This window comes from Castor canadensis, chromosome 11, assembly GCF_047511655.1.
Source record: "Castor canadensis chromosome 11, mCasCan1.hap1v2, whole genome shotgun sequence".
Classification (NCBI taxonomy): Eukaryota; Metazoa; Chordata; class Mammalia; order Rodentia; family Castoridae; genus Castor; species Castor canadensis.
In genome coordinates this window covers 15,400,403-15,420,688 of record NC_133396.1, presented here as the reverse complement: position 1 = coordinate 15,420,688, position 20,286 = coordinate 15,400,403, and the positions used below count along the sequence as shown (strand labels likewise).

Below are 20,286 nucleotides of genomic sequence, written 5' to 3'. Positions count from 1 at the left end.
CCAGAGGCAAACCTGGCCTTCCAGGTACATTTGTCAAGGGAAGAGCAGAGTAGAACAGAAACTAGGTTTCGAAGAGCAGAGGGACACTTGGGTATTGAGCACATCACCCAGCCACTTCTGGGGAAGACCGCAGCCTGTCCCCTGGTGTCAGTAAGTTCTGTCAAGTGAGACAGCCTACAGGAGTCAGGCTTTTGGTGATGAGTCACAGGCCTTCCATTTACTAGCTGTGTGGCCTTAGCAAAGGCATCTAACCTCTCTGAGCCTTACTAGGATCATCTGTACAATGGGAATAATATTAATGAGATTCACGAGGCTATCCACGTAAAGTGCTTAACACTGTGTCTAGCGTGTACCCAATGCTCAATACATGGCAGTTGTTTGAGTGACACAAATCATGCCGGGGTGACTAAGCCTTTGCTGAAGAAACACCCACGCCTTTCTGGTACTTACGATGCCAGCAATGCTGCCGGCGATTGTTCTGTTAAATGCTGTGCTGCTTCTCTCTGCCTTATGTGATGCCTTGTGGGAGATAAACTTGATCTTGACTTTAAGAACTTTGTGAACGAACAAGATAACCATCATGAGTTGCCTAGGTGATTGTAGTTGGGGATGCAGTGCATAGTGCATTGGTGAACTTGAAAAACAACCGTGGTTGCCCTTTCTAGAACACACAGCAGGTCAATGTCACGGGAAGAGAAACCTATGTGGTAGTCAATGAACACTGTCTTCTTCTAGATGGAGACAGCTGTCCTCTGTGCCTCCCGATGCTGCTAATTCCTGTGCTGTTACTGATGCTACTGGCAACAATCCTAATTCTCATTTTTTGCATCCGACCAAAATACAAAGCAAGTGAGTTGGTTACCGTTGTTTGCCGTGGGGTGGGGTCCAGACAGCTGGGCAGAAGGTGAGGAGGAAGGGAAAGGGCTCAGAATGGAATGGGGAGAAAATGAACAGTGGAAGAGTAGGTGAGAAAGGGGAGGGCAAGTGAGACAGACTTCCTGAAGGACTCGCCCATGGCCCAGTGATTGCTCTGTGACTTAGGTGGCAGGCAGAGATGGCCTCACTGGTGCGAGGCTGTGTCACACAGCCCCACGCCCAGAAGAGTCCCACGATTGATTTAATGCTCTTTTGCCACCACCTCAAAATTCTTAATAATTTTTGCACTCTTTTTAAAATTGTGGTAAAATATGCAGAACAAGAAATTTGCCATTATACATTTTATTCTTTTTGCAGTGCTGGGGATCAAACCCAGGGCTGGCACATGCTAGACAAGCGCTCTGCCACTGAGGTACCCCCAGCCTCATCTGACCATTTGAAGTGCACAGTCGAGAGACATTAAGTACAGTCACATTGTCGTGGTCCCCCCCTGCCTGCCGTCCGCGTCCACAGCTTTTGCCATTTCCCAAAGTAAAGCTCTGCAGCCATGAAACAGCAGCCTCGTTCTGCACCCCCACTCCGGAGCTCCCACTGCTTTTCTCTCTAAATGTCACCTTTCCCTCAATTGCTGTGTCTGCCTGGGTTCACTCAGCTCAGTGTCCTCAAGGGTCTCCATTGGCAGCAGGTGGCAGAGCTTCTCCCTTTCTAAGGCTGAGGACCGTTCCCTTGTGTGTGCGTGGGTGCCACATTGGGACAGCCATGCATCCCGCACGGATGCCCGTTGCTTCCACCTTTTGGGTATGGACAGCAGTGCTGCTGTGAGCGTGGGTGTGGCACAGGGAATAATATTGTTCACAGGACGCCCCTGAACTCGGTCACTTGACACTGGGCCCCCTCCTAGCTGGGCCTGCGCCTGTCTGCTCCAGACAAGAGCCTCACTTCCCAGAGTCCTCACCACGTCTGTCCCTGCGAGGAAGCTCAGTGCCTGACAGGGAACAAGCGTGTCACCTCTCTTCTGCCCTAAGTGCCACATCTGGCAGCACAGTCTGCAGTGTCCCCAGGAGAAGCCTCAGTTGCTGCCCTGCACTATTCCCCTCTTATGACATCCTCAGTGAAGATGTCACAGTGGACCTGTCACTTGGCGCACACGAGTGAAGGAATATCAAGATTGTCTCAGCGCACAAACCAGCCAGCCGAGGCCTGTTAGACGGGCTCCTCTGTCTGGCTGAGCCTCAGTGTTCTGGGCTGTGGAACGGGCTGGTGTGGAGGTACTGTCAGAACCCACAAGGAACTCAGTGACAGATGTAGCCCTCATCTCCAGAAGGTTAAACTTGGAGCTGTCAGGCCCTCAGATGACACAACACTTGAAGCACAGCTGGGGATGTAGCTCAGTGGTAGGGTGTGTGCTTAGGTTGCCTGAGGCCTTGGGTTCAATTCCTTGGACCAAACCCTCCCCCCCACTTATACATCTCATGCATTTTAAAAGATGTCTCTCTTTCCTACAAAACACCTGGGTTCTTGCCTAAGAGGCATTCGTGTTTTGATTACTGCTGAGGTAGCCCTCAGCTGCGTCATTACTCTGTGGAAGATATCACACAGCCTCTCATAGAACGTTCCCTGGGAATTTCCAGTGTAATCTCAAAGGCAAAGAACATTCCTCACAGGGCAGGGTCAGGGGGTCCTTCAGGAGGGTCCTGGCTGGGAGAAGCAGGTGCTCTAGACGCATCTATGGCTCTCCCTCCTTAGACAACAGTCGAGGCCCTTGAGCAGGCTGCTTTCAGATTCTGTATCTTGGCAGAGGAGAGAAGGAAAAAGTGACTGAATTGGTTCCATTGAATGCTTCTGTACCAATTCCTGTAGGAAAAGCTATGAGAGAAAACAGACCCAAGAGCCCTGGAGATCTTCCCATGGAAGGCGAACTGTATGCAAATATCTGTAAAGCAGGTAAGAGAGCTTTGTTGGGTGTTTTGGTAGGTTTGGTTGGTTGCCTTTGGGCGTCTTCTCTTTATTATTACTTTTTAAATTTTTTGTGGTACTGGGGATTGAACCTATGGCTCATGCAGAGCAAGCACTCTAGCATTTGAGCTAAGCCCCAGTCCTCTTCTTTTTATTTAAATTTTTTAACATTGTGAGGACACATGGGTGAAAAATATGAAACCAGACAGTAAAGTACAATGTCCCCTCCCGCTCCAAATTCTGGTCTCATTTTCCAGGGGCCATAGCCTGTGTTTAGAGCTCCCACAGATGCCTTCTGTGTCTGCTGCCACCTAAACAGATGCTGACAATGGTAACACGCTAACCTTGATTTTTACACTTAGAATGTTTCAAAGAATTTTTATATCAGTTTTTTTTTTTTTTTCAGTACTGGGCTTTGAACTCAGGGCCTACACCTTGAGCCACTCCAGCCCTATTTTTGTGATGGGTGTTTCTGAGATAGGGTCTTATGAACTATTTGCCCAGGCTGGTTTAGAACCACCTGGCTTTTCCATCAGTGTTTATGTAAATTTGGAATGATCCATCATACTTGTTCCAAAGTCCTTCCCGGTCACCTCTATCTTCACACTCCTGATCCTCTGACTTCAGCCTCCTGAATGCTGGGATCATAGGCATGTATGCCCAGTTGGCAACCTCCTTTTTAAAAACATTGTTTTATTTATCTTAATTGACAAATAAAAATTGTATTTATTTGTCATGCATAACATGGCTTTTTAAAAAACGCATACACATTATTTTTGTTTTGTTTTTGCAGTGTGGGGGATTGCACCCAGAGCCTCACACACATTAGGCCCGTGCTAGTGACAGCACTAAAACCTGCTCCGTATCGATTTTCAGGAATCCAGTGCCTTGTTGTTAACTCCAAGCACCATGTTGTACAATACACAATCACCTCTCAAAGCAGGCATCACACTCAGGCTTCTTCACGGTGAAGGAGACAGGGGCTGGCTAACAAGGAGCTCTATCCCAGCCAGTGCTGATGGAGCTCTGGCCACACTCAGGGTGCAGTGCTAAGCGATTCACCGCCCTATGTAGCACACCACCACTGCCTTCCATTGCTACCACACTCAGCTGGTGAAGAAGGCCTCTGTGCTAGGCTTGGAGCCAAAGCCCGCTTCATAGTCCCAAGGGCTATGAAAGCAAGAGCTCCCCACAGTCTCCGAGCTCCAGGCCACTGCCCTCTTGTGGTCAAAGAGTCACAGAATTGACCCAATAACTCCTGTGCCTTGTCTTTTGCCCAGGGACAGGACACTTCCAGGAGATACACTATGCCACCCCAGTGTTCCAGGAGGGACCCAGGGAACAAGGTGAGCCACCACTCTAGATAAGAGATGCTGTTGAATGAGATGCAGGTCCCTGTGATGTCACCATAAGTAGGGGCAGTGGACCCAAGGATGGGATGGATGGGGCCACAAGTTTCCCAGGAGGCCAACAGTAATTGACAGCACAGCTCCACAAATCGGTCAGAAGATGGAGGGGTGGGCAAAGGGAGGGATAGAGTGAGGAGCATCCTCTGAAAGTGCCTGGAGGAAGATGCAGGCCACTACTAAACATTTTCAAGAATGGATTATTTAATCAGTCCAGGAAAAAACAATTAACACTTGGTTCTGCCAGGCACCAGTCTCCTGGAAGTCAGATTTCTTTGTAGAGCATCTCTGGCCACCTAGCCTAAGTTTACTGACTATTTCCCTTTGTAAATTTCAGAAGCCTGTCACAATTGCAAAACTGGTTATGTCTATTCCGAACTCCTTATGAAATGTAAAGAAACCGACTCCATCTCAGTATAAGCTGCTGTCTAGGAAGCTGATTTACACAAAGACACAGCAGATTTGTCGGACACTGAGAAACGTCTAATCTGGTCACCTCAAGTGAACCTATTTTCCACATCTGAATGCTAGATCTTTGGCTCCTCTGGGGGCATCCAACCTTGTCATCAGACAACAGTTTGGTCAGTGGGACCCCACTGGCAGTGGCTGTAACATGCGTTGGGTTTGTAGGTGTGGGCCCCATTGCAACATCATTTTTACAGAATAATCTGAGACCACAGACTCTCCATAAGTGTAACCTGGAGGCAATGACAGTCTTTCAGGTTCCCTGTCCCCAGCCAAGCAAGGTTTCACAAGCAAAGCACAAACCAAAATCCCTATCTAAAACTAGGTGACCTTGAAAATGGGTCTTAAGACAGGAGTGTCTGTGGTCACCAGGAGAAAAAGCAAGATTAGTCAAGTGTGCCTTTATTTAGCTACTGATGTTTTAATTTGCTCTCAGATTTTGTAAGGCTACAAACACGTTGGTTTTGATCTTCATGGCCATTCTATGTCCTCAAGGTTCAGCCAATGCCAAAGGGAAACTTGGGCCTCCTGGCAGTGTGCTGCAGAAGGAACTGCCCAGAGTGGAGTTGGGGGCGGTGAGCTGTAACAAATCAGCATAGATGAGCGTTTAAAACACCAGAATCAATTATCCTGTAGTCCTGGAGACCAGAAGTCCAACGTCAAGGTGAAGGTGCTAAGGGAACTCCTTCCTTGCCTCTTCCAGTTTCTGGCTGGCTCTAGGTGTGCTTTGGCTTGTGGCTGCCTCACTCCAACTTCTGCCTCCCTTCATATGGTCTTCTTGTGGCTCTTATATGGATAATTGTTATTGTAATTTAGGGGCAGAGGCCAGGTCTGGTGGCATACCTTTGTAGTCTCAGGACTTGGAAGGCTGAAGCAGGAAGATCACTTGAGTCCAGGAGCTACACAGTAAGACCCTGTGTCAAAGAAAAGAAACAAAAGTAAGGAAGTGGGGGAGGGAGAGAGGGAAGAAGGAAAGAAGGAAAAAACATAATTTTAGGGGCCAACCAGATAATCCAGAATGATCTTATCTCAAGATTCTTAACCTAAATACATCTTCAAATCACCTTTGTGCAAATAAAGTCACGTTCATGAGCTCCAGGAGTCAGGACATGGACATATGTTTTGGGGGCACCACCATTCAGGGGACAAAATGATTTCTAGCTTGAGTCTCTCTTTCTAGGAGTTATAAGTCCAATAAAAGTCAAAAGACATTTTTAGGGTTCCAGAAAAACAAAACAACTTGACCAGAGTATTTCTGCTCTGTTCTTCATTGGGAACAGGGGTGGTAGCCTGAGCCTCAGTGTTAATTGTTCCTGACAAGGAACCTCTGACCAGACAAATCACAGCTATCATTACTTAGACACTCTGTGGCAGCATCCCACAAAGGCAATTTTTCTTGTTTGTGGTTTGTTGAGACAGGATCTCATTTGTAGCCTAGGCTGGTCTCAAACTCACAATTCTCCTACCTCAAGCTCCCAAGTGCTGGGATTGCAGGCATGCACCACCACAGCAGGCAAGACTGGTATTGTTAGTTTGCTTTTATAAATAAGGAAACAGACTCAGGTGAGTTATGTCATTTTTCAAGGCCACCATAGTTTGGTCAGTGGTTGAACTGGGTGGGAATTCAATCCTAGCAAGCAACAGAATGACCAGCCCTGGGAAGGCCTCTTCAGGGAGGAAAGGGATACCCAGGGCCAGGTGAAGGTGAGGATTTTGTTGGCAGTAAAGCAGCATTCAGGAATGGCATTCCTCTCTTTCTTTGCTGATATTTTTATTTGGTGAAATCAATATATTACCAAGGCTAAAAGTGTCAGTTCCCAGAGTCTGACTGACTGAGTTGAATCTAGACTTGTGCCAATTGTGACTCTGGATAAGTCACCTATTCTATTCCCTCTCAGCTTCTGTGTTCTCCTAAGGAGAGAATGGAACTGTTGTGAGAATGAACTCAGAGAATGAATGTAAGGAGCCTGGAACAGAACCAGGCCCATAATGGGACCTCGAAAACGGCTGGCTGTTCAAAGACAATGGTGCTTATTTACTACTCTTAAAAAACCTTTAAGCCTTTGATGTCATAAACCTGGTGTCTTGGACACCACTGGTTTATTCATCTGCCTTAACCTGAGCTCCCTCCCAAAGCAGAGCCTGAGACAATGCCAGGGAGCAGGGAGTTTCATCGAGCTGATCCCAGAGGGCAGGAGCGAGGGATAGGAGGTGTGAGACAGAGAAGGACAAGCCAACACAGGGGCATTATTGACTTGGTGGCCCTAGGGCTCACTGGGTTGGATTCTGTTAAGATCTGAGGTCTCCAAGTCCTCAGAATGCCCTGCAGAATCATTTGTGGGAGGAGGGTAGGGAGAGGTATTTATCCAGTGCTTCCCATCGCCTACTAATTGAGGGTTCCTAAAAAGATGTATGTGCCAAAGGAGCTGGCCCGCCAACATTAGGACGGTTCTGCCTGGCTGTTGCTTTTGTGATTGCAAAGTGACCAAAGATCACTCAGAACTGTTTTCCAGAGCTGTGGCTGGCGTTGGGGTGGGACCCAGAGGACGTGAGGTGGTACACAAGAGCAAGCAGATACATCTCCACCCAGCTCCAGCCCACTGTCCCCGTGCCTCCCATGAAGTTGAATCTGCCACTGAGTATCCCAACAGGTCCCATCAAAGTCTCCCCAAAAGACTTCACATGAAGGCTTCATGGAAGAAGCTGGTGCATGCGGTCCTTGGGTGCTAAGTGATGTTTCTAATACCCCCCATTACCTACCCCAGATGCCCTCTCCCTCCCCTCAGCTGCCCTACATGGTGACGATGGTCCATATCTTCAGCCCTATAGCGTCTGAGTCCCTAGATGCTGGATCCTTATTGGACCACTTTCTATTGTCACCTGGAATGGAAATATCAAAAGATGTCCCCTCCCCAGTGAACCCCTAGTTGTGTATTGTCTGCCCCTGTGGCCGCTCTATGGATCCACTTGGCAATACGGTGGCCAAGTAGCTGACAGTCACCTGACAAATGGCTTTTATAAACTGATGGTAAGTGCCTCTTCCTCCCTGTGTGCTCCCTGGCGATCTCCACACTTTCTGCTCACCCTCAAGGGCTCACCCACACTCTCTTCCCCCCATCTCCCGACCTCTGATCTTCTGATCTTGCTCCTTCCAGTCATCCTTGGATCAACCATCTGAGCCAGTTGGCACTGTCTGTGAGTCTGAGTATCTTCTACTGCAGACATTCCTCCCTCCGCACAGAACAGGTGACCCCATGTACTGCTTGACGCTCTGCCCACGGGGAAGATTCTTCCTTCCCCTCCACCTGTAGGGCTGCCCTGCCTGGTACCCACAGTGGTCCATTTCTGATCCTTACCAAATAGCAAGCCAACCAAACTACACCAGGTCTGAGTGTCCTTCATCAGGTCTTATGTGAGCTAACAGAGCAAGAGAAGCAGGTGACAGGAGAGCCTGTCCCACCTGCTCTTATGCCTCATTTTCTGTCCTGTGGACCTGCTCAGACGCAAAGCTTCCAACATGTGATGGGCTCATTGTTTTCCCACCTGATCTTTTGAAATGGTAGAGCATCTGGTGGGCATCTCTGGTCCTGTGTCATTCTGTGCTCAGGCCCTGGTCTCTTGGAGGACCCAGTGCCTCCCAAAGGCTATATTTCAAATGGTGAGTTATTCTTTGGGGCAGAAGTTGTTTCTTGATACAGAGCCCAGTCATCTGTGCTGAGGTGTCCACAGTGATTTATTCATCCTGTGTGTCTTCCTCTCTGAGCCTTCTGACTCTTCGATATTTTGCTCAAGCCCTCTTGGCATCTCCATGGTACTTTCCACAGGCTGGCACTGACTTCCAATAGAAGCACAATTTGAACCACATACAGTACTTTAAAATTTTTCTAATAGCCACAATAAAAAATGAGAAGAAACAGGTGGAGTTAGATGAATATATCCAAGTATATATCCAAAATCTTATCATCTGAGCACGTGCCACAGTCCCTGCTACACAGAATGTAGCATTGTTTCTGATTTTACTGTGTTGGACCACCCTGCTGTAGGCCACCATTGGGTTCAAGATTCAATGAGACATCCCAGCAGCATATGTAGGACCAGTTCCAAGTGGCTTTGACATGGCACTAGGCCCCAATTCAATCTTATATTCCATATTTGCTCTGAAACACTCTAGCCCACTCCCCTCTGTGATCCCCTGGCTCCTGGCTGACTCTGCAGCCCTGAGAGAGAAGCAATTGCTTCCCATGGCAGGGCCTGTCCTTCCCTACTCCAGCTCTGCCTTCTATGAAGAGATGAATCTTCAAGTAAACATGCAAAATGCCATGAAACAAATAGAATACTGGTTGCCAGGGGCAACCATCTGGCAGCTGAGGGATTGAGGAGTGACTGTCTAATGGTACAGATTCCAGTTTGGGAAGATGAAAAAGGTTCTGGAGATAGATGGCAGGGATGGGTGTGTCACACCATAAATTCATTCCATGCCACTGAATTACACACCTAAAATTGTTGGAATGTTAAATTTTACGTTATATCTGTTTAGCACAATAATAAATAATATCGCCAAGCATCTGCTTCAGGTGAGGCCCTCTGACAAGGTGGGGGGTGTTGTCCCCTAGCAAGGGTGGGGAATCAGCTTCTGCCTGTCCAGAGGACTCATGGGTCTCCCAGCTTGCCCTAAATTGATAGTCTCTCATTTTCTCCTTACAAAGCTTCTAATGCAGGTATTAGAAGCAAACCAACTCCACATCCACATAATTACCATTGCGCCAAACCTTTTAAGTGCTGGAACGATTGGGTAACCTCACTTTCCCTGCTTCTCCACACAGGAAAAGGCTTAGCAATTGTGATGCCATAGCAAGCTAAGGCTTCTCACCTCCACTTACCACTGGCTATGGAGTCCTTGTTGCCAACTGTCCACAGGGAGTAATTCCACTCCCCAAGACTGCTTTCTAGGGCCTCTGCTCCTCTGTCTTGCCTTGGACTAGACCTGAGAGCAGAGCCTGAGATAAGTCTTTCTGTGCAGATAATTTATCTGGGAGGTACCCAGGGAGTGGACTTGAGGGACTGGCTGAAAAGTCAATGCAAAGGTACACTCTTGAGCTGGTTACTGAGGTGGGACAACTGGGGCTTGATCTCACCAGAACCTTCTGGAGAATGAAAGAAACTGTCCTAGAATTATCCTTTGAGCACTGATGGTAAGAAGCATTTTATCCATTGTTTTCCAACTCCCACTGGCTGAAGGTTGCCCCAGGAGGGGATACCTCCCCGACTTCTAGCTGTAGATGGAGGCACCCAGAGCAGGTTTCCACTGGAACCTCACTGCATAGCACCAGGGAAGAAAAATGAATGGCGTGTGCCATGCACTGAAGCAAGAAGCTGTCAGCACAAAGTGGGTGTAACCTTGTGCACCTTTCGATAGCTCAGCTGGTAGAGTGGAGGACTGTAGACTGCAAACACAAAGTAGGTGTAACCTCAGATGCTGCTGGGGTCAGAGGTGAAATCCAGAGGATGTGACAAAGGACATAGATGTGACTGATATGCCATCCTCAACATTTCCTTTGTGAAAACAATTAAATAATGCCAACAATAATATCTGGTGTGTTTTGAGCCTGTACCGTGTTCTAGGCACTAAGTGCTTTGTGTAGTTGTCCTCATGTAGTTACTGCAACAATTCCTTGAGAAAGCTACCTTTATTTCCCTCTTTTCATATTAAAAAAATTTTTGAGGCACAAGGTCACTCAGGTAATACCTGATGAGACAGAAAAGAAACTCAGGTCTGAGTGACATCATAGCCTACACCATAACTTTCTGAGATGGACACCTGGCTATTCAGAGCAGGGCTTATGGAACCAGGTCACAGGGACAGTCAAGGTCAGACAGGATGTGGGTTACCTCATGGTCAAGGGCAAAACCAGTGGGAGAAGAGTGGGAGAGAGAAGGGCCAAGCAGGCAGAACAAGTCTCTGACAATGGAATCCTTTAGGAGGAATGGCTTAGTTGGGCAGGTTCTAGGGATGAGGGGGTGGATCGAGTGGGTGTTCAGCAGGTGGGTAGAGTTTATGATTGTGTGAAACCAATGGAAATACAGGTTGGCATAAAAATACATGCCAACAAACAGCAGGCCCCAGTTGGATGGCAGGATATCAACTCCTAAAATGTCAGTCTCGAAATAACAATATTTACCATTATGCAGAAAACATTATTCACACTTCTGACACCAAATGTGTAGGTTTTTCCCATACTGACAACCAATCTTTCAACTCTCTGGACACCAGGTGGGTATCCAAGGATTCAATTCAATTCTGACACTAATTACCCACACTTAGTATCAGACCCCACACGTTATGGGATCACCCTCATTTCAGATGACAGTTGCAAGTCCCAACCCCACATACATTGGACCAACTGGGTATAATTTGGGGGTTCCTACTACCTCTTCCTTGGGCATGATAATTTGCTGGAATTGCTCACAGGACTCAGAAAAGTTTATTGTAAAGGATGCAGATGTGCCGCCAGATAAAGAAGTGTACCACCTCCCAGCACCAAGATGTTTTGTCTTCTTCAATCTGGAATAGCAACTTGATCTTTCCCTGTCTTTGACACTTTTGAAGCTAATAGGACAATTATGTTTTAATGTCCTTCACTTTGAGTTTGCCTAATGTAACCCATGATTAGGACTCAGCGTGCATTTTTGGTGGGGACATCACAAAGGATGCCTGGTTCTCATTTGTTCTATCAAGCAGTGAGTGGTTTCACTTTCTCTCAAAACTGGTGATTCCTTTGATCCACTTGGTTAAAGTGCTGTCTGCTAGGTTTCTCTGTTGTAATTAATGTCTTGTAATTAATTAGTACTTTATGGATAGGTAATTTGAAACTATGTGAATATACTATGTATCAGTTTGGAGTCTGCTATCATCTATCATTTATGTATCTATGAAGCCACAGATTCCTATTTTATTCAGTAAGTTATAATCCATTACTAGCATGATTTATTATGCTCAAATTGCCCTAGATTGAAGGGCAAAGACCCCTCTGTGCTGGCTCTGTGCTCTTTTGACATGTTCCCATCATTCTTTGAACATTTTCTTACTTTCTGGCATGCAGGATGTTCCTGGTTCAGCTTGTCCTTGTTCTGACTCCACTCTGGAGTGAGCCATTTTTCCAAGAATCCCCAGTTCTTTTGGGTGAGCTCTACATTTGGAGCAGGTCTGGGCTCTAGCTATCTGTTCTTAGGGTATTGCTTCTTCTAGACCCTTTCAGTGCTCCGAGATCAGGAATATATTTGTGTATATATGCTTGTGTATGTCTATATTTCTATATCTGCAGTGAAAACCACTAGTTTATACTGATATCTCCTGTTCCAATCAATATCAGAGCGCATTCCGGTTTTCTCCCTTTTCTTAATTATAATTATCTTTTTGAGAAATGAGGCTCCTAAAACCCTCAGTAAATGTGCTGAATTTGCCTAATTTCCCAGTGCATAATAAGCCTCCCACACAGACTCCCTCCTCACCCATTTGGACCCTGACACCACATGCCCCATAAGAATGTCCTCTGATTCACAGGTCCCTTTACCTTCTCAGGCTCTAACATCTGAACCACAGCCACCCCCCCCAAATCCATCACCCTGCTGGGGCTCTGATACCCACACCACCCTCCCCCCATATGGATGCTGTCCACACCCCATGCAGAGACTGTCATCCACTCAGGCTTCTCCTCCCCTTAAATGCACATCCCTCCAGAATTCCCCTCCACAGGGCCACTCTTCCCACCCCACATGGGTTCTGACACCTGCCACAGTCTGCCTCCCCTTCTTGCCCCTTGAAGGCTTCAGCACCACATGCTAACTGACTCTTTATTGTGTAGACACCCAGCACCCTGCTCAGCGTCACCAAGCGCCATGTAAACTCTGCCTCATTCCACAAGTGTCCTGACTCCCAGCTGCCAGTTACTGTGGTTCTACTCCTCCTGCACAGATGCTTAGTGGCCCCTGGATTGAATTGTTCAGGAAGAGAAGAGGAAGAGGAAGTGTTCTACTTAGCTTTTCATTTCAATAGCCATGTTTTCCAAGTCTAGAATTTCACTTTGGTTATTTTTCAAATGCACATATTCTTTAAATTGTTTGGTTGTGAAATAGAGCACACATTATCTGAAAGTGCACAACATATGTGTACAGTTTAATAAATTGTATCAAGAAACCCCTATAGTATGTCTACCATGGTGGTGAGTGGAATTTTGCCAGAGGCCTGGAAATCCTCTGCCCACTTCTTTGTAATAACAGCCCCATCTCAACTCCTCATGTATGGAAACCTCTTTGCTTTTCTTTACAGTTTGGCCACCTAAGTATGGATTTCTAAATAGCATCAGAAGACAGGCACTGGTGGTTCAATCCTGTAATCCTAGTTACTTAGGAGGCTGAGATCAGGAGGCTCAAGTTTCAAGGTCAGCCTGGGCAAATAGTTCATGAAACCCCATCTCCAAAATAAGCAGAACAGCATGGACTGGAGGTATGGCTCAAGCAGTAGAGCACCTGCTTTGTAAGCATGAAGACCTGAGTTCAAAATCCAGTCACAGGGCTGGAAGAGTGGCTCAAGTGGTAGAGCATCTGTCTAGCAAGTTTGAGGCCCTGAATTCAAACTCCTATGGCAAAAATAAAAATGACCAAAACCAGTCCCAGCAAAAAAAATTAAATCATAAAATATGTTATAAGTATAAGGGAAAATATTTTTAACCCAGGTTTCAGATAGAGTACAAAGTTCCATAATACATAATGAACTCTTACAAATCATTAAGATCCAATAGAAGACTTGAAAAGGCATTAGCTGCAGAGTACCACCAGGTCAACACAGGAACCTGGCTAGATGGAGGAGTTGTCAACAGGTATGAATCTTACCAGCTGTCCCCAATCATGTGTCCTGCTTCTTCTGCCCCAGGGGGATTACAGCTAGGCTGACTTCTCTCAGCACAGCTTCTCCCTAAGGATTTAGGGGAGAGAACTAAGCACAGGAACAGCCAACAGTGGGTGTGTGATGCTTGGAGCTGATTTCCTTCTTTCTCCTTCATTGTCCTGGAGGGAAATGGACAAGTTCCTGACCTTTCACCCCTTCCCAGTACACACTACCACAGACAGTAACGGATGTCTAGTAGCACATAAACCTTTAGGATGTCTGTGTGCCCCGCAGATATCCCACAGAGAAGGGCACAGCTAGGGAAAAGCCAGAGCAGTTCCCTCTAAATTGCAGGGACCAGAGCAGGGGCTTCTCTTGCTGGGTCACCTCCTTTGTTCTGGCCACCACCATCTGGGCTATGGATAGTGTCACTTCACAGGGCTCCCTGCTTCCCTTCTGCTCCTGTACACTCAGAGGTCTTTTCAAAAGCCTATTATGTCCCTACTCTGCTTAAACTGTCCCCTTCCACCCCAGTGGCTTCAGACTCCTCACTCTGGTCCCCATGGCTGTAAGGGATGTAGCCCTTGACCACTTCCCTGTCTCCCTTTGCTCACTCTCCTCCAGGCTTTCTGGCCTGCCTTCTGCACCCCAAACCTTCCCCCCCTAAGGAAGGGTAAGGGTCTCAGCACCTGCCAGTCCTCCTGCCCAGATGTGCCACCCTGGATATTCAAACTGCTTAGCGCCAATGTCACATCCTCAGAGGCCTTCCCTGCCACCTGTGTGAGCACACTACCCCAGCCCTTATCTGCACACTGTCCTGTTCTGTTTCCTTTACAGCACTAACACTATCTGAAGTTACGTTCATGACCTTAACCGCCTGTTCTGTCTCCATCTTCCACTGCTAGACGAACCTTGTCTGTTTTGTTCACTAAGATATCTCTAGCACCTAAACTTATGTGTCTTTGGGAATGAACAAATATATACAGCTATCCCTTGGTATCCATGGGGGATTGGTTCCAGGACCTTCCTAGGTGTGAAAACCCATAGATGTGCAAGTTCCTTATATAAAAGGCAGAGTATTTGCATTTAACCTGTGCACATCCTCCCGCACACTTTAAATCAAATCTAGATTACTTATAACACATAGTATAATAGAAATACTATATGAGTAGTTATATTTTATTGTTTAGTGAATTAAAGTCTGTACATCTGTACATATTTAGTCCAGATGTAGGGTTGGCTTTCTTTTTTTTTTTTTAAGTATTTTTGATCTGCAGTTAGTTGAATCCATGGATGGGATGCAATCTGTGTATGCAGACAGCTGACTGTAATGACATAATAACAGGTTGTTCAGGAGAAATCAAGAATCCCTCACATTTAAATCTGAGAGAAACTTCTGTGCTTCTTCATGTGGGGACATGCTAAACATAACCAACGAAGGTCTTCAAGAACATTCTTGCTGTGTATGGCGGAATACACCTGTAATCCTAGCACTCAGGATGCTGAAGCAGGAGGACTGAGGATTCAAGGACAATCTGGGCCACATAGCAAGTTCCAGGCCAGCCTGGGCTACATAGTGAGACCCTGTCTCAAAAAACAAAACGAAACAAAAGAATATTCTTATAGGTAACTCAATAATGAGTTTCATGGACTGTTTCTAATAACCTCTTTCAATATAAAAAAGTGTAGCATAATACACAAATAAGAGCAATAAAAGAGAGGAGTGAATCTAATTGAGATATATTGCAAGCACATATGTAAATGTCACAATGAAAGCCCCTGTACAACTAATATATGCTAAGAAAAATGTTTTTACAAGAGAGAAATAAAAGAAACTTATAAATACATCTTATAAATTTTTATTTTTAAGAAACATTGAACATAAAAATAAATTTATTAAAAACAACTGGGCTGGGAGGAAGTTCTGTGAAAGCAACATGGTTGAAATAAGCAGCTCTCAGGTAACTAATGGTGGTGACTGCAGAGGCAGTCCTAAAAAGGACATTCCGGGGCAACAGAAACTTTCTGTATTGTCATTGTGGTGGTTGTTCTTGTCAAAATTAATCAATTTGCACAATTAAAATAAGTCAATTTATTATATATAAATTATATCTTAATAAAGGTGATTATAAAGTGTGTGACTCAGCAGAAGAGCACTTGCCTGGTCTGTGACAAGCCCCGGGTTCAATCCACCATCCAAAGAAAATAAAAAGACAAAAAAGAAAAAGCTGATTGACACAACACAAAGTCAATGACTGAAGGTGTGGCTCAAGTGGTACAGTGCTTACCTAGCAAGCTAGGAACCCTGAGTTTAACTAAACGCCAGTACCACCAAAAAATACTCAAATAAACTTTAAAACATGACATTTAAAAAAGCACATTAGAACCACTCCCAGTGGGGTCCCATCTGGCCAAATGGTTGTCTGATGACAAGGTTGGATGCCTCCAGTGGAGCCAAAGGCCTAGCGTTCAGATGTGGAAAATGGATTCACTGGAGGTAAAAAAAAAAAAAACCCTCAAAGTATACAAAAACTAAAAAAAGCAAACATGAAAGCAAAATTAAAAGCAATTTAAAAGGAAAAAAAAAAGTGTGGGGGGCTGGCAGAGTGGTTCAAGCAGTAAGAGGGCCTGCTTAGCAAGTGTGAGGCCCTGAGTTCAAACCCCAGTACTGTCAATTAAAAAAAAAAAAAATCAAGGGTTGGAAGTGTGGCTCAAATGATAGAGTATCTACCCAGCAAGCACAAAGCCATGAGTTCAAATCTGAGTACCACAAGAAGAAAGAAAGAAAGAGAGAAAGAGAAAGAAAGAACAACTCAAGGTGGAGAGCGGTGCATCTGAGTCACGGTGTCACTGCCACCATTTGTTTAAAGGCCAGCACACACAGAGGGTGCATGTGGGGACCTAAACACTGGCCACGGCCCCAGGAAAAGAGAACAAGAGGAGGTGGAAGGAGGACGTTTATACTCCACCCTCTTGATTCTATTGTTTAACCAAGGAAATAGATGGCTTTTAAAAACAAAAACCCAAACCAACCAGGAAAATCTATAAAGTACCCAACAAAGCCCTTACCTGCTTGACTTTTAGGTATTTGCGGACACTTCGCCTTCCATGGGAAGATCTCCAGAGACCGTGGGTCCATTCTTGCTCATAGCTTTTCCTACATAAATTGGTTAAGAATCAAAATGTGGTGTTTTATTTTGTTTTTGTGGCTTTTGAGAAAGGGTCTTACTATGTAGCCCAGGCTGGCTTGAATTCAAGATCCTCTGCCTCAGTTTCCCCAGCGCAAAGATTTCAGGAGTGCAACACCACACCTGCACCCACTTCTCCCAGCCAGGCCCTTCTCTGATGGAAACCCCTCTTTGCATTTGAGATTGCACTGGAAATGGTCAGACTCACTTTCTTTCCCAGGGAACGTTCTATGAGAGGCTGTGTGATATCTTCCACAGAGTAATGACGCAGCTGAGGGCTACCTCAGCAGTAATCAAAACACGAATGCCTCTTAGGCAAGAACCCAGGTGTTTTGTAGGAAAGAGAGACATCTTTTAAAATGCATGAGATGTATAAGTGGGGGGGAGGGTTTGGACCAAGGAATTGAACCCAAGGCCTCAGGCAACCTAAGCACACACCCTACCACTGAGCTACATCCCCAGCTGTGCTTCAAGTGTTGTGTCATCTGAGGGCCTGACAGCTCCAAGTTTCTCTTTCAGGACAAAAGGAATATGGCCAAAGGCTTCTCTTTCAGGACAAAAGGAATATGGCCAAAGACCTAAGGTACAGAGACAGGAAGCAGGTGACCTGGGAAATGACAGAATTGGATCAAATAAACTTTTCCCTATCAAACTACCTAGTGAATGAAAAATCTAATTGTTGGACAGTGACTCTCAATCTAGAGAGAAAGGTCCTGAAACCAGACGTGGTGTTGGACACCTGTAATCCCAGCACTCAGGAGGCTGAGGCAGGAGGAGTGAGGCCAGCCTGGGCAACATAACAAGTTCAAGGCCAGCCTGGACTACATAACGCACTATGGACTGATGTTTTTAGTTGCACTGGGAAGAAAATGATCAGTGCAACGAAATAACGTCTAGCAAACCATAGAGATGTGTGCTGTGTGCACACACATGTACACGTGTGGCACAGGGACACGTGTACATGTGAGCAGGCTTTTGAACAGGTGGCAGCTCCACAGCAGGAAGACACTTGAACCCTAAATGTGCATCTGAGCAGCACTGCTGTACAGCTACTGAAACGGGGATTGAATTTCACTTTGGAAACAATGCTCCCGTAGGAGCCATTTTTATGGTTTGGATCTGAAATGTCCCCAGAGGATCATGGTTGAAGGCTTGTTTTCCGCTGTAGCAGTATTCATTGGTGACACTGTTGGGAGGAGGTCGGAAGATGAGGCTGTGACATCATCAATGGATTAATCCAAAGACAGGTTCTTAATTTGATGGACTAGGGGAGGTGTTGGAAATTTAGGGGGTGGGGCCTGGGTGAAGTCAGAGGATCCTTGGGGTGTGCCTTTGGGACAGTATTTTGTCCCAGCCCCTCCCCCTGTCTTTGCTCCCTGGCCCCATGAGGTGAGCAGCTTCCTCCAGCACAGGCTCCAGCTGCCGTGATTTCTGCCTCACCTGAGGTGCCAATGGAGCCACCCTCGGCCCGAAGCCTCTGAAGCTGTGAACCAAACTAACCTTTCCTCTTTTGACTGTTTCAGGCATTTTGTCACAGGACAGAAAGCCAACACGGCCATCAAAACACATGTTTAACACAGCATGCGTGTTTTTTGATACCTGAATTATGTTTGCAGAGTTGCTTCTTAGTGTCCATATAAATTTTCACTCCAAAAAAAAAAGAAAAGCGCAAAACCTGTCATAAGTTGGGCATGTGGAGAGCAGGATGACTGAAAGTGAGACAGATGTTCAAAGGGCTACCACTTGTGCCGCATAACGGAGAGCAAGTACCCGCTTCTCATAAGCAGAGTGCTTGCTCGTTTAGAGCTCCTGCTGTGCTTTTTTAGTTTTTATTTTTGCAGTGCTGAAGGTTGACCCCAGGGCCTTTCACGTGTCAGGCGGTGTGGACCCCCTAGGTCCGTCCCCAACCCTCTTCTATACTTCTCAACATTATTTTCATTTTTTTTAAAGCTACAGGACCTTCTATGTTCACATTTGATGGGAGGAGTGGAGTGGTGAGGAGTGGAGTGGAGTGGAGTGGTGTGGTGTGGAGTGGAGTGGTGTGGTGTGGAGTGGAGTGGATTGGAATGGAGTGGTGTGGTGTGGAGTGGTGTGGAGTGGAGTGGTGTGGAGTGGTGTGGAGTGGAGTGGAGTGGAGTGGAGTGGAGTGGTGTGGTGTGGAGTGGTGTGGAGTGGAGTGGAGTGGAGTGGTGTGGAGTGGAGTGGAGTGGAGTGGTGTGGAGTGGAGTGGAGTGGTGTGGAGTGGAGTGGAGTGGTGTGGAGAGGAATGGAGTGGAGTGGAGTGGTGTGGAGTGGTATGGAGTGGTGTGGAATGGAGTGGAGTGGTGTGGAGTGGAGTGGAGTGGTGTGGAGTGGAGTGGAGTGGAGTGGTGTGGAGTGGTGTGGGGTGGAGTAGAGTTGTATGGAGTGGTGTGGTGTGGAGTGGAGTGGTGTGGAGTGGAGTGGAGTGGAGTGGTGTGGAGTGGAGTGGTGTGGAGTGGTATGGAGTGGTGTGGAGTGGAGTGGAGTGGAGTGGAGTGGTGTGGTGTGGTGTGGAGTGGAGTGGTGTGGAGTGGAGTGGTGTGGAGTGGAGTGGAGTGGTGTGGAGTGGAGTGGAGTGGAGTGGTGTGGAGTGGTGTGGGGTGGAGTGGAGTTGTATGGAGTGGTGTGGTGTGGAGTGGAGTGGTGTGGAGTGGTGTTGTATGGAGTGGAGTGGAGTGGTGTGGAGTGGAGTGGAGTGGTGTTGAGTGGAGTGGTGTGGAGTGGTGTGGTGTGGAATGGTGTGGAGTGGAGTGGTGTGGAGTGGAGTGGAGTGGAGTGGTGTGGAGTGGAGTGGAGTGGAGTGGAGTGGTGTGGAGTGGAGTGGAGTGGAGTGGTGTGGAGTGGAGTGAAGTGGAGTGGAGTGAAGTGGAGTGGAGTGGTGTGGAGTGGAGTAGTGTGGAGTGGAGTGGAGTGGTGCGGAGTGGAGTGGTGTGGAGTGGAGTGGAGCGGTGCGGAATGGAGTGGAGTGGTGTGGTGTGGAGCGGAGTGGAGCGGTGTGGAGTGGAGTGGTGTGGAGTGGTGTTGTGTGGAGTGGAGTGGAGTGGTGTGGAGTGGAGTGGTGTGGAGTGGAGTGGAGTGGTGTGGAGTGGAGTGGTGTGGAGTGGTGTTGTGTCGAGTGGAGTGGAGTGGTGTGGAGTGGAGTGGAGTGGTGTGGTGTGGAGTGGTGTGGAGTGGAGTGGAGTGGAGTGGTGTGGAGTGGAGTGGAGTGGAGTGGTGTGGAGTGGAGTGGAGTGGTGTGGAGTGGAGTGGAGTGGTGTGGAGAGGAATGGAGTGGAGTGGAGTGGTGTGGAGTGGTATGGAGTGGTGTGGAATGGAGTGGAGTGGTGTGGAGTGGAGTGGAGTGGTGTGGAGTGGAGTGGAGTGGAGTGGTGTGGAGTGGTGTGGGGTGGAGTAGAGTTGTATGGAGTGGTGTGGTGTGGAGTGGAGTGGTGTGGAGTGGAGTGGAGTGGAGTGGAGTGGTGTGGAGTGGAGTGGTGTGGAGTGGTATGGA

The 20,286-nt window shown here is 47.0% G+C and overlaps 1 protein-coding gene and 1 long non-coding RNA gene across 5 annotated transcripts in view; one reads left to right on the top strand and one right to left on the bottom strand.

Moving 5' to 3' along the window:
• The window catches only part of Milr1 (mast cell immunoglobulin like receptor 1), a 29,679-nt gene extending 13,956 nt beyond the window's left edge, over positions 1-15,723 (top strand). For 3 of the 4 annotated variants that reach the window (XM_074045446.1, XM_074045448.1, XM_020178315.2), the window contains 4 exons: positions 736-849; positions 2,737-2,820; positions 4,113-4,178; positions 4,576-10,290. In XM_074045446.1, the coding sequence (XP_073901547.1) occupies positions 736-849; positions 2,737-2,820; positions 4,113-4,178; positions 4,576-4,658 (347 nt within the window). In that variant the 3' untranslated portion in view covers positions 4,659-10,290. Of the gene's footprint in view, positions 1-735; positions 850-2,736; positions 2,821-4,112; positions 4,179-4,575; positions 10,291-12,565 lie in introns of those variants that run through there. The other variant, XM_074045447.1, reaches the window with a different exon arrangement.
• On the bottom strand, positions 14,753-17,248 carry LOC141413695 (uncharacterized). The gene is made up of 2 exons (XR_012438494.1): positions 16,657-17,248; positions 14,753-15,171 (listed from the first exon to the last, which is right to left on the bottom strand). It is a non-coding gene; the product is annotated as an uncharacterized lncRNA (long non-coding RNA).
• Between the last annotated feature and the right edge of the window lie 3,038 nt (positions 17,249-20,286).